This window comes from Eretmochelys imbricata, chromosome 2 (genome assembly GCF_965152235.1).
Source record: "Eretmochelys imbricata isolate rEreImb1 chromosome 2, rEreImb1.hap1, whole genome shotgun sequence".
NCBI lineage: Eukaryota > Metazoa > Chordata > Testudines > Cheloniidae > Eretmochelys > Eretmochelys imbricata.
In genome coordinates, this window is record NC_135573.1 from 59,190,431 (window position 1) to 59,205,030 (window position 14,600).

Here is a 14,600-nt window from a genome sequence, read left to right on the forward strand (position 1 = left end):
AGCTCAGGTCAACTAACCCCGGCTCATGGGGCAACAGGGTTAAAATAGCAGTGTAGACATTCCCATTCAGATTGGAGTCTGGGCTCCGAGGTACAAGCCCCCTCACCGGGTTTCCAAGCCAGAGCAGGGATGTCTACACTGCTATTTTTAGCCCTATAATATGAATCTCATGAGCCCAAGTAAGTTGACCCAGTGACTCCGAGATTCACGGGCACATGTTTGTTTTTTTTTTGCAGCGTAGATGCACCTTTACTGGTATTGGCCATTGTCCTTCCTTACTGTCCCCTTGCCACCCCTTTGTCACGTCTAAAAATACTCCCTGATCCTACAGACAAATAGGGCACATTTAGCTTTACACGTGTGAGTAGTCTTATTGAACTCAGTAGGACTACTCACACAGGTGAGGATCAGTCGGGCCTCAGGCTCTGATTCTGGACCTCCCCTAAGCATGTGCTCAAGTCCCATTGACATCAGTGGGACTTGCAGTTAGCATTTTCACACATGCTTAATAGGGATGCTTTTCTGAATTAGGGCCTTAGTTTGTAAGTTCCTTAGGTGCAGTGACAGTGTTTCATTGCTTTAGGAAGTGCCTACCATACTTTTGGATGGTATTAAAATAATAATAATTAGAACAACATAAAACTGGGCTATTGCATTGTACCTAGTTGCTTAAAGTTTTCTAAACACTCACCACTAAATATTATGTTTTGTTACTATTATTACAGCTTACATTCCTACTCCAATTTATTTTGGGGCTGTTATTGACACCACGTGCATGCTTTGGCAACAGGATTGTGGTGTGCAAGGATCTTGTTGGGAATACGATGTAACTTCATTTCGCTTCGTTTACTTTGGATTGGCAGCTGGTCTCAAATTTGTGGGATTCTTTTTTATTTTTCTGGCCTGGTATTCCGTTAAATATAAAGAAGATCAGCTACAGAGGCAAAGATGGAGGGCCTCACCTGTAAACACAGTGAGCGAGATGGTTGGCAATGCTGGACCTCAACAAAACTATGCACGGACTCGATCCTGCCCTACTTTCAGTGCTCAGGGGGAGCACGCTGAAGACGTCTGTCTGGCACAAGGAATGAATTACATAGCCCAGACATATCCTGGCCCCTTTTCAGAAGCAATAAATTCCACAACTGAAAATGCATTGGAAGAAGTCACTGCTGAAATATAGACCCCCAGGCTTGAAAATGTAAAATTCAGTTTTGTTGGTTGATTTAAATATGGCGCCTTGTGAAACACCCGTGCCTTCTTTTTTAATCTACATGTCACATGATAAACCAACAAAATTTAAAGCAAACATCAATAGCATACTTGAGGGCTGGATACCTCAAAATGACCCAAGTTCTTATTTCTCCCTTCCAGATAATGGAGTTTTAAAAATTTGTGTTTGTAATTACTTCGGGTGTGTCCATTAAATGTCCCTGCTCTGATCTAGTGTCAAAATAAGGGTGAGGTATTCTAAATGGCAGAAATCAATAGAAGGGTGACAGAAATGCGTATCATTGATGCCAAGACTTTAAGAAAATGTTTAATGGGATCATCAATTTTGCATCCCCGAATCATGGTTCATAAAGATGAGTAATTACTGTGAGTTCTGCTACAAAGCACAAGTGAGCGTGTCTAAACTATGCAATTTATCTGGATAATTGTTGATGCAGCATGTTAATTTTGCTTTCAAAGTCTTTAATCCAGCTGAACTTGAATGGGGCTATTTTAAGACAGATATAAGATTTAAAAATGGACATAACTGTTTGAAGTACTGTTGATAACATTTTAAGCCATAGAAAAGTTATATAGCAGGTAAAGTTTTCAAATTCTAAGACATCATATCCTTATCCTATTAAAATGTACGTTTATTTTAATTTGATAGGATGTAATATTATTCAGTCTAGTACACAGGGTATGAAAGTATAACTCAGTGTGAAAAACTACAGTATTAATTTGTAATAACATTAAGACATGATAATCATACCCATAGATTAGAGACTATAACAAGTAGATGCATATTTCTGTAACTACCTATGCAGTTATCTGCTATAGGTGGCTATTACTAACTTCAAATCCATGCTTTTCTCAGAAAACACAGTATCCAGGTTTAGTTTGCCAGGAACTGCTTGGCTGTCCTTAGGAAATGCTTGGCTATCTTTTGCAAATGCATGCAGATCTTTTTAAACAAATTGTTCTGGTTTTCCACTAAGTGAAAATACCCAGAGAGTTTGGATAGCTGCATTTTGGGACTGCACTGCTACCATTCCGCACAGACCTCAAACTGAATGCAAAGGGGAGTTTGCTCCACATCTGCCCCCACCCCCATCTTCATTTAAAACTCTCTGTGAGGTATGGGGGAAATGAAGAGTCAGCTGACCCCTTGCAGCGGAAGATTTAGGCACAGAAGGCACCTCCATTCCAGGACCCACACGGCATGTTCTGGCATTTGATTATTCAAAACATTTTAGTGAGTTTTCCCACTAGATTGAATCTTCGAGAGACTGTTTCTTTTTTATCTGCTTCCTGTACTAATTCCTCATCCACAGTCTTAAACTGAGGGCATTACAACTGGCTGTTGCTGACATTTAGTGATATGTAAGGTGGAAGGTTGTGATAAGAAGCCAGAGTTGTATTCTACTTGCAGGTGCATGTCTCAGAGCATTTGGGAATAGAGGAGGGGATCTTGTCTTTTGTGAAATTTGGTTGGTGAGAAGCACGCGAGTAGAAGCCATGATACATACAGTAGAAAGAATTATTTCTAAATAGATATAAACAATTTTGATGAGGGTTCAGGAATTTCAGAGGAATTTTTTTAAAGTTACAACTAGAACAAATTGACTAAGTCAGATAGGACCAAATCCTGTTTCAATTAAGGGTAATGGCAAAATCTCCATGGGCTTCAGTAGTCTCAGGATTTGGTCTGTAGAGTATAGTTTTTCCTCTCTTGCCAGCTTCCTCCTTTTCTGACTGGCATCTGAAGTTACTCACCATGCTGGCATCAGATCCTGGTTGAAATATTGACTCCATTTATTCCAGAATGTCTTGATTAGTTTATGACTCTTGAGCCTCTAATGACCATCTATCTCTGTAGGTGAAAATGTACAGAAAACTGTTACATTGCTCATCATGTAGTATCAGTGACTTTAAATAGCAGTGCAGTACTTTAGGAACCTACGATATAGGACTGGAAAAGACCTCCTGGGTCATCAAGTCCAGTCTCCTGCTATTGCAGGCATCACCATAATATAATCCCATTCATAAACTCCACCTTTAAAACTAGTTAGGATTCTTACCCCACTACTGTTATCCAGTGACTGTTTCAAACCTCACTCCTCTAGTGGTTAGAAACCTTGTGCTTTCCAGCATAAATGTATTCATGGCCATTAATACCCATTTGTTCTTGTGCCCTTTAGCTTAGATAGCTCTTCTCCCTTAATTCACCTCTTGTTATTCTTTGGATATTAATATTTAATTTGAGCCTTATTTAATTTTTAGAATAGTCCAGTTCAGACTACAAATAAGGTACATTTTTAACAGTGAGGGTAATTAACAACTTACCTAGGGATGTGGTGGATTTGCTGTCACTAGAAGTCTTTTAATCAAGACTGGATGGCTTTCTAAAAGATATGCTCTAGCTCAGCCAAAAGTTATAGGCTTGATGCAGGAGCCACTTGGTGAAATTCTCTGGCCTGTGTTATACAGGAGCTCAGACTAGATGATCACAATGGTCCCTTCTGGCCTTAGAATCTATGAGTTTTGATTAATTTAATAGCATAGGGTCAGATCCGACCAATAATGTGTTTTTCAGTATTCAGTATGCTGTTTGAGCACGGTGTAGTGTCCTCTCTGCTCCCACTGACGTTAGTGACCACAGAGACTGGGCAGCACCTTGCAAGTGGTACTGGGCTCCTTGCTAGAGTAAAACTGGGGTGAGGCAATGGTGAACCAGGCCCAAGGTCTCCTATTGTAGAGTTTTGGGGGTCAGACCCTCAGCTGCTCTAAGGTGATGTAGCTCTATTGAAGTCATTTACATCAGCCTATTATTGTTAAAGAGGATCCTATAACTTCTAAAAGCTGGAAACTTAAGAAAAACTAAAGTGTTTAAAAACCAGCTGAATGAGTGGGAGTCAAAGTGACATTATCGGGTTCTTATTTAGAGTTTGTATTCTATTTCCTCTCCAGTTTGTAATGCTGTCTTTATAATTCGACAGAGAATACTTTCCTCCCAAGTTTACCCTGGTCCATTTCCAAGAGTTTATTTATTTCTAATGGAGTTAGAGTCATTTTAACACTGATCTGCTACTTGGTGCACCAGCATTGCAAATAATAAATTCAAGCCTATTCACGTCAGGTAGGTAGAACTCCCACTGTGGGAGATTTGCCTGAGAGGAATGCAGGATTGATTTCCATGTTCGAGAAGAGTGTCTGAGTTAACCTACCAGGTTACAACACTTAAGGTACTTTACCTGTTGGGCTTGAACTACTTCACATTGTCCCTTTAAAATGTTCTGAATTGGACAGTCCATTTCATTGGCTTCATTTTTCAATGGGAAATTAGAGTTTTTTATGCCCTTTAGCAATTTGTAGTGGTTAAATATAAACATTTCCATAGACTAGATTGTACACATACAGGTAGACAGCCAACATTTCTGTAAATATATACTGTGACTAAGTGTAGCTAGTCATATGAATCATCATATTGCAAACACCTACAAGCCTCTCATTATACAGATAAGCTGTTTTCTGTTAATTTACAGATCACCTTATAAATGAAGATGGGTCTGACCCTTCAAGTTCAGACCTCAGTTGAAACTGTCCCAAAATGTGGGGGTTATTGAATTTAGGCTCTTTAGTTCAGGCTGATCTCTACTTTTAAGATCACTGTATAATCAGTTGTTTGTATTGTATTATTGTTTTTCCCACACTTCAACCAACTTGTCACCAGATTTCCTGTTACAAGCTACTGTTCATGTGATGGGATGGGTAAAAAGACTCTGTGTTCGAGGATGCCTGAAAAAAGAAGTGTCCAAAATGTTCTTCAGTTCTAGGAAGAATGAAGACCCTTCTGTCTTAACATCCTTGATCTGCTCTGGATGAATAGCTAAAGCATGTCATGGTGCTAGTTGTTATTGAAGTATTTCATGAGGCATGTTCACCATGACTTAACTGACATTCAAAATATTTCATTTATGTAATGGCATGTGCTTTCATTTTGAAAATCTGGAAATGTTCCTGCAAAGATCATAATTACCAGTGGGCCAAATCCTACAGTCCTTACTTAGTCTTTCAGTGGGAATATTGCTTGCACTACAGGATTTGGTTTAGCATTAACAACAACAGTACTAATATAAAACTATAGAACCTGTAGAAACGTAGTGTATGACTAATTTCCAGTAGAACATTACCTGTTTTAATATACCTTTATGGAGTACTGCTAAACAGTTGCTCAAAGTAAGGTTTCTGTGAACTAAAAGATTGGGCCAAATTCTGGGGATACTTAACTAAGCAAAATTCCTACTGCAGTCAATGAGAATTGAAACTAAAATTAAGGTACCTGAATTTGTCCCATTAATAATATTCCTCTATAAACTACCAAAATGAAGAGCCAAAGTCAAGGGCCCAATTCAGCCAGTTGAAATTCACTCCAGGTATTTTGTCATTTGTTTCTGTGGAGACCGAATTTGGCCTGTTTGTTGGTTTTGACCTTTGAAAGGTAATACCTTTTCTGTCTTACTTTGTGTGGACTTAACTGGGCTAGGGATCAACGGGGATCATTGAGCCGACTTATCAAGATGTGTGCCTGAGAGCAAGGCGACCAAAATTTTACCTTCTGGAAGGAAACATTTTTAAAAACAAAAATTATCACAGAGCTGTATTAAACCAAAAAGTTGTACAGAAACATATAAACTCAGTTTTTGTGCAGAAATGCAAGTTGAAATCACTGTTATAGTGGGCATTCCTCATAAAGGTCTGCTCCTCTCTCCACTGGAGGAAATGGGAGTTTTGCCATTGACTTCAATAGGAGCTGACCCAAAATGCATACCTCTCCCCCTCCAAAAAATCTGGGTAGTGGCTTAGGAGCATGGAAGGGGTACACTGGCCTGTAATTATTTAGTTTAACAAAGCGTTATATTGAATAAACTGGTGTTAGGTCATTTGTAGTGTTTGTATATGAGTGTGTGTGATAAAAGAGAGGAACTAATTGTTAGGTGCATTTGTTTTTGCCTACCTTAAGGTTCTTTTATTGATATTTCTCAGCAGAACTTAGAATAATGTTTATGATGTATAACACACTGTGGTTAATGACATTTACTGTCAACATCTATTGTAAACGTGTTTACAAGAAAACCCTTGAATACTTGATATTTGAAAATAAAAATAGCATATCAAGCGTGTTTTCTTTATGACAAAAAAAATCACTTTTGTGTGTGTGTGTGTGTGTGAGTAGATGTGCAGGGCTGTGCACACCAGTTGATTACGGAAGATCTGGATTCAGTTAAGGCCCACTTGTATGCATATTGGAATCAATGCAGGTCCATCCATTGATTTCAGTGGACACTGGGATCAGCCTCTTAGGGCCAAATCCTGATCACATGGAAATCAATGATAAAATATCCATTGCCTTCAATAGACTGGGCCCAAAGGAATTGTCACAAACAGCGAAGATGATTATTACAGTGCTACATTTTGCTTGGGGGAACAGAAAAAAAAGCTTTTTTGAAATGTACTGTAACACACATCTAGCTATGGTTGGCATATGTTTATATTTTTTTAAAATACACCATTTTGTGACAAATCCAATACATTTACAAGAACAATTTAGCCTGAACGTTATGATCAGCCATTTCTATATACATCTTCTGTCTGGTTATGAGGGTAATGCCCACTAAACTGTGAAACTTTGGACTTCTTAGCTGTTTTAAGGGGGAAACAGTTGACTATTCCTGAACACAAGAGGCTTTGCATTAAGGGCTATTAGAGCACAAATTAAAAAATAAAGAGGAAACCCCACCAATATAGGCCTCCATATAAGCACAGATGTAAGTGATGCTTGCATTAGTTGGCAATACATGTATGGAAATCCTGTTCAGCGTCACAGTGACCCACGCAGAACTTCCAGATCAGAAAAAGAGTAGTTTCCCCTCACCAGCTTCAGAACTGAGCCCTCACACGGGGGGAACTGCCACAAAAGGGATAAAAATTCTTCAAATGCGGCTGGAACTTTATATGACAGTGCCCCTTTGTTTGGTGTTTGATAAATGGCCCAAAACAACATTTCCGTGAATTCTTGTTGATTCAGGGCTTGATTCTATCACCCTTGAGAAGTATCTTATTCCCACTGATTTCCAAGAGAACTCACAAAGTCAGGTGCTACTGAAAGCGAGCAAGGGGAGCAGAATTATGCCTCAAGTGTAGTAAGTGGAGTCAGCCTCACGTGCACACGGTGGAAACGAATTAAATAATTAATACTTTTAATTGCACGGAGGCAGCAGGAAATGAAGGAGTCAATATTCATTGGTCACTTTCCATTTCAATTGCAAAGTAAGTGTCCTGCAGTTTAACTTTTTAAATAAATATAAAGAATAGAAAAAAAATTCCATATGGATCCCTTGTAAGTTACTAAGGTCTGAGCCTTTACTAAAACTGTCCTGGATCAATAGATTTTTACTATCTGGCACTATCAAGGGCATGGTTGCTACTTTAAAAATCAGTAAGATGGGATGATCTTGGCAAAGGCTGAGAGCACTCCAGCATCGTATACTGAGCAATCCACTCTCTGGCAGGAGTGAGCATGTACTGCTCCAGAGTGACATCTACTGGTTGAAAGAAAAGGAGTACTTGTGGCACCTTAGAGACTAACCAATTTATTTGAGCGTGAGCTACAGCTCACTTCATCGGATGCATACCGTGGAAACTGCAGCAGACTTTGTATATACACAGAGAATATGAAACAATACCTCCTCCCACCCCACTGTCCTGCTGGTAATAGCTTATCTAAAGTGATCATCAGGTTAGGCCATTTCCAGCGGGGGGGGGGGGGGGGGGGGGTGGAGGGTGAGAAAACCTGGATTTGTGCTGGAAATGGCCTAACCTGATGATCACTTTAGATAAGCTATTACCAGCAGGACAGTGGGGTGGGAAGAGGTATTGTTTCATATTCTCTGTGTATATACAAAGTCTGCTGCAGTTTCCACGGTATGCATCCGATGAAGTGAGCTGTAGCTCACGCTCAAATAAATTGGTTAGTCTCTAAGGTGCCACAAGTCCTCCTTTTCTTTTTGCGAATACAGACTAACACGGCTGTTATTCTGAAACCTGTCAGTAGCTTAATTAAGCTCCTATAAAAGATAGGTCCACCCTCATAACTGGAGAAATGTCATTTGAGGCTACCAGCAAAACTCCTTCTTCACGATGGCATGATGTGGTCCATGCTGCTTAAACTCTCCATTACCAGCCTTGACCAGGATGCAGCCTGAAATGAAGGTTACTCTATATGGGGGAGAGACAAATGTAACTTATAGAGGCCATCACTGGAATGGGTGGGGAAACAAAGGGGCTTGATTCTGCAAAGCTTTACTCGTGTGGGCAGCCATTTATCATGCCATTTGTCTTCTTTACTTCAACTGGAGTAAGGGTTTACTGCTTTGGGCACTAGCTACTTTGCAGCACCTCCGGTAGGAAAGATATATTCACAATCACCATGAATAATTTGTAACAACATTTTCTAAGCTTTTTCTCCATTTGTGGCTGGATTCTTAAGACAGTACATGTAATTAAATTAGAATTATTTTAAAAGGGTAAATTTACTATGAAAATGTGATTATGTGGACTTCTCTGAAGCAGGTAGAGTAGAACACCTTTTATTTCAAGAAATATTGCTTCTAGACTTCCCTGAAGCCAGAATTGTTCTATAAAAGTATCACAGAAATATTGTACAAGATTTAAAAAAAAAACACAGTTTTTATCCTACTAACTTGAAATCTATTTACAAATAGCATCATTCATGACCATAAATACGTTTGTTCTGTCATTCAGCCCCGGCACATACATCAGATACACAGCTAGTTAATTTTAACATAGTCACAGAGTCCATCATAAAGACTGCTTCTTAAAATTATTAAAATCCTACTAAAAGAATCTGCTTTTAAAATAGTTCAACTTAAACACTTAAAGCAAAAGAACAAAATTTTAACCTGCAGTGCTTGCAATAGACTAGAAAGCCCACTAAGCTAAATAACATATAACAAAAGGAACTTTAGTGTGAATTGGAAATGGTGGCAATACATCTGTATGAGGTGATTCTTTTTATTTTATTTATTTGCTACTTATGTAAAAAAAAAAAAACTAAGGAAGATATTAAGTTACCAACAGTACAGATTTTCAAAGTCAATTTTGTATTATTCTTTAAAAATATTAAATGTTTGGTAGAATCCAGGAAAAAAAACCTTTAGAACACATTACAACAACAAAAGAGGTCTAGCCTACTACTCTGACCTCATGTATCTAAAATATGTAACTCTAATATGATTTTACCATTCCCTTTAATGCCTTTAAGAAAATATTTTAAAGTCACAATAATTTCTGAAAACATCAAGCTATTGTCCAGACTAATAAAACCAAAAATGGTGACAAAGCATACTCTACTCATAGAAACCTTTGTAAGGATATCAGCAAAAAAAATCGAGAAAAAATCATGGATTTTTAATACTGATGGTATCAATAAGTAGGGAAACAAGCCAATTTTTAAAAAAATCCTCATATAGTGAGCATCCATGAGCTCTACCTTTCTGAAAATACATTTCTGAAAGTCAAGACAACAAACCATGCAATAGTTTCTGCTAAAATAATATTTGACCAATCTGTTTTCACAATCCGTGCGGTAGCTCTTTCTTGTCAACCCATTTTATTATTTCACAATTACATGAAACAATGAGCAAACTAAGAACATGTACATGATCAGATTAATAAATGGTCTTGGAGACAGATTACAAAAGTGCAATATCATTTTACTCAAAAGTGTGACATGAAATTCCAGTGGTTAAAAATAATTTATCAAAAATACATTATGCAGATAGCATGTGTGGACTGAGACATTCATTTATATGGGACCTTTTGGAAACAGAAAAAGTAACGCTAAGGAAATCATTACTAGTCTAGGAAATGTGTGCATCATTGCACTATAAAGTTAACACTGTTTCTTTTTTAATACTGTGGGAACCTAGTTTCTCAGGTTCTTAGTTTCTCAATTATGGAAAATTAGTGCGAAAGTATGTGTATATATGAAATAAACACACACACACACACACACACACACAGAGCGTTGGGCTCATTTCAGCTGCAAAATGTATCCGCAATAAACATGGAATGTCAGTTGTCATGATTACCATTACTAGTTTACTGATCAAAAATAAAGAGAGCCATATATGGTTTACAATTTGATCTAATCCAAGGAGAGTGGAGATGAGGCACTGCCTTCTACATTTAGGATTTTTGAAGTCTCTCCTTCAAAGTTATGTTCCATCTTTTCCAACATAGTCTCCATTTTCTGAGCCCTAATAGATTGATCCCTGATTGAGACATTTACAGCTTGATGAACAGTGGGTTCATCAGAACTCACAGGAAGGTATATCTGATCTTCAAAAATATCCTCTACTGGGTCACTGTCCTGGTGAGAGTCTTTCTGAAGAATGTTAACTGTCTGTAGAATGAAGCTATGCCCGGACTCCAGCTCTGTCAAACCATTGCCACTTAAATGCATTTCAAAACTGTCTAACTCTTTACCCTCCAACCACTTTTCAGCTTGATGATTTCTCCAGTGTGCAGAATTCAAACTCCTTTTCTCAGGAATATCATTATTTAATTCAAGTTTCCTCACTTGATTTAAAATTACAGTGCTCAAAGCTAGGGTTGCCAAGTCTGTTGGCACGATAGGCTGCAACTCTTCTGCAATCAGACCACTTGAGTCTTCGTCTGACTCGGCAGAGGTCAGTCCTCCCCAGGTAAATGGTAGCGGTAATTCATCCAAGTACCCATTGTTTCGAGCGGTTTTAATTTTGTCTGTTTTATTTTGCTCAGAGTAACTGTTCAGCAGTGCAAACATTCTATCTAGATCCTTCAAGTAATTAGTCCAGTCATCCAGACTAAGTCTATAGTTGTATCTGTATTCGTACAAACTTTCATTCACACTGTATAAATCTTCCAGTCCTTGCCAGTTGATGTCCTCAGTGAAATTTGGCAGATTAGCCTTCCCATCCATCCCATAATTGTCCCCTGTTAAAAGAAAGAAAAAGGTCTGATGGGAACCACCACCTTAGAAAAGCATATATATTTCTTTATTATTTAAAAGCAGTAACCATTCCTAACGTACTTGGCTAATGAGTATTGCACTCCGCATTTTTCATCATATCAGTAACTCGGCCCTAAAGGCTAAATTCTGATCTTGTGTGTGCTCATGACTCCTGCTGAGCAGAAAGATACACATTCTGCCTTCAGCTACTCCCGCGTAACCACAGTGAAGTCAGTAGGAGAGCATCGGTGTAACTAAGAACAGACTCTGGTCCAGAGGGAACTTTATGCATACAGCCAAGGCCAAATCTGCCCCCCGGATACTGCAGATAGAAACAGCGAAATTGCTCCAATATACAAGCAATCCATTGGTCTTTCAAAACTGTCATGAGTCCTTTAAAAAAAAAATGATCCACACTGGAATGGGGAATAAACAAAGCAACAATAAAATATAAATGGTAAGTCAATCCTGCAAGCCCTCAGCAAGTAGCTCTTCCGTGAAGCGAATAGGAATTTGATGCATGGATATTTGGTGCATCTTGTAAGAGCTACCACTTCAAACTGATTGGCTGAATTCTTCCTTCAGATACACAAGAGGAAATTCTCTTTAATAAACAGCAGTTATAGATATGCTTGGAAGGATGCGATTTTTAAAAAAAATCCGTAAATGTCCATTTCACCACATGCACTGATGAAAAAAATACTAATCAAAATTCACAGAGAGGCAATGTAACAAAAGTACTGCTTGAGACCTTATTAGCGATTGATTCAAGGATATTTGCTTTGTATATTTTGATATGTGATGTTGATAGTTTGTGCTTTAAGTGTTATAAAACTTTAACATTTTGAATCTCAAAGACATGGTCTTTAAATAATTATTGGGTTGTACCTCCTCCCCCTGTAATTTCCCTCAACTATGAACATATAAAATCAATTAAAAAAATCCATAAAACATCAATATTATTCATCCATATTATTAAAAAAATAGAATTCTGCCAAGGCAAGTTATAATGGATTTTTTAAAATTTTATTTTGTAAGCATGAATCTCAGTTGACAAGGGCACACAGATGAAAAGGCTTTGTAAAAGCTCTTCAGGTGAATTCAGTTATAAGACTAAGCAATTTTAAACCAGTAACTCATTTTGCGAAAAAGTATGCAGCATATAACTTTAGTGGTGCAGCAGTTTAAAGTTTCTTTTTAAATGTAAAATCTATATTGCAATGTCTCTTTTTTTTTGGTTTGTTTTTTTAAATGTTGATGGGAGAAGCCCTCCTGTTGATATAGCACTGCCAAGTCAGGGGTTAGGTTGGTATAATTGTGTCACACAGTGATGATGTACATTTTTCACACCCCCTGAGCAATGTAGTTATACTGACGTAAATGTATAGTGTAGATCTGGTCTAAGAGGACGCTTTGGCCAGTAATGCAGGTCTGATGCTGCACTCTTTGGCAGAAAACCATGAACATCTTCAGACCCTTGCCTGGGAAAGGAGTGTCGTCACAAGTCCATAAACAGCAAGTCAGCTGGATTTTATGTTAGCTCATCCAAGAAAAAAAAGAAGACAAAACATTAAGGAAACCTCTCTCTGAAAGTATTTGACGTGATCGAAGTCCCCAAAATATATGCTGTAAAATGTATTACCCAAATTGAGTGTAAAGTAGCATGAAATTTGTTTTATAACATGTAACATCCCTTATGGATGGGAACCTTAAACTCATTATATTTTCTAAAAGGGTTCTGTTAAACTCTGTGGTTTAGCCCAGAAGAAAGAATATAGAAAAAGATAAAACAGACAATGGAAAATTCTTCCAAGGAAAGCAGTGGAAATGTCCTCACTCGCAAGTTCTAAACAAAATTTAATAATGAATGACTGAAGATGGCTTACAGAAACTCTGATCCTACCACACTGCGGGTGGGATGGCCTAGATAACATTTTAGAAGTTCATTATAACAACATATATAATCCAGTAGTTTTATTTAATAGTTTTAATCCATATTGGATCCTCCATGCCACTAATGGATCCTTAGTCAATTTATTTCTTCTACTTTAACTTGCCCTCTCTGTTATTCACAAGGCTAAAGTTGGTATGTTATTCGTGGTGCCAACTCCTCATGGATGGTTCCCTCTTCCTTATTCAAAGACCAAAATTATTTAAAAATATATCAATGTAAGATTCAATTTTTATAAATTCCATCAAATTAATGTATTGAACGTGATAAAATTTAAATGACTAAGCACTTCATTATTAATTAATTAAATGAAATAAGAAATTGGGTTTTGACTGGTTGTACATGACAAAAGAAGTCTCAGGACACCCCAAGTGACACACCCTTGTGACCAGATTGTTCTGAAGGAGTTGGGACATGCTACTCTAACACAAAGCTTTGTTCTTGTGCAATTTGCTGTGGAACGTCCCCAGAGCCACTTCCATATTGTGGATGATGCTTTGATAAGCAAGTGATTTTTGAGCGGCTGTACATGACCAAATAAATCTCAGCTCACCCCAAGTGACACGTCCCTCTTCTGAAGTAGTTGGGACGTTGCCACTAGCTGAGCCAAACTTCTGCTCCTGTGCAACGTGCTGCATCATGTCATGCCCCTTTCCATTTCCATGTTGTACATAGGGCTTGAATAAGGAGCTGGGTTTTGACTTGTTGGATGTGACAAAAGTAGTTTCAGATCACCACAAGTGGCATGGCTCTGTGACCATCAGGTTTTTCTGAGGGAGCTGGACATGCCAACTCCCCAGACCAACAGGTGACATGTCCCTTTGACTGGTATTTCATTGTGAAGAGATGAGGATATGCCACTTCCAGTGGTGAACCTATAGTTCTGGTCTGACAAATACATTACCCCAACTTTTGTGTGTTCTTTGTTAGTAAACATACAATCACGCATGTAAAAATCATCAAAAGTCAATATTCAGCCAACTTGTTGCAAACCCAGCTGCAATGTTTTCACAGAGATTATATGGTAGTCACAACTTAAGAAATCTTTAGGAACTTTGGTTTGTTGTTAGATTAATTAAGAAAAGAAAAAATGAGTAAATGTATTGAAATTTAATTGTGTTACTGATATAAATCTTTTGTTAAGATTAGTAGGGTGTCTTTTGCTCATTACACAACAAAAATATGAAGACACTGCTTGGGCACAGTCGGCGCCCCAATAATCATGTTTATTAACTATATGCAAACGTACAAGGCTTAGCATAGTGCACTCTACTGTTCTGAGTGGTTTCTGATGGCTTCTGAAATACAGAAAACAGTAACCACCACTAGCGTGCTTATAAGAATACTATCTGATTTCTGTAT

At 38.0% G+C, this 14,600-nt stretch overlaps 2 protein-coding genes across 3 annotated transcripts in view; one reads left to right on the top strand and one right to left on the bottom strand.

Annotated features, from left to right (window-relative positions):
* SLCO5A1 (solute carrier organic anion transporter family member 5A1) overlaps positions 1–1,183 on the top strand; it is a 110,556-nt gene extending 109,373 nt beyond the window's left edge. Inside the window, exon 9 of the mRNA XM_077808974.1 lies at positions 726–1,183. Coding sequence (XP_077665100.1) covers positions 726–1,183 — 458 coding nt within the window. The remainder of the gene's footprint in view (positions 1–725) is intronic.
* Positions 1,184–10,441: 9,258 nt separating this feature from the next.
* The window catches only part of SULF1 (sulfatase 1), a 96,814-nt gene continuing 92,655 nt past the window's right edge, over positions 10,442–14,600 (bottom strand). For both annotated transcript variants that reach the window (XM_077808975.1, XM_077808976.1), the window contains one exon: positions 10,442–11,271. In XM_077808975.1, the coding sequence (XP_077665101.1) occupies positions 10,442–11,271 (830 nt within the window). The remainder of the gene's footprint in view (positions 11,272–14,600) is intronic.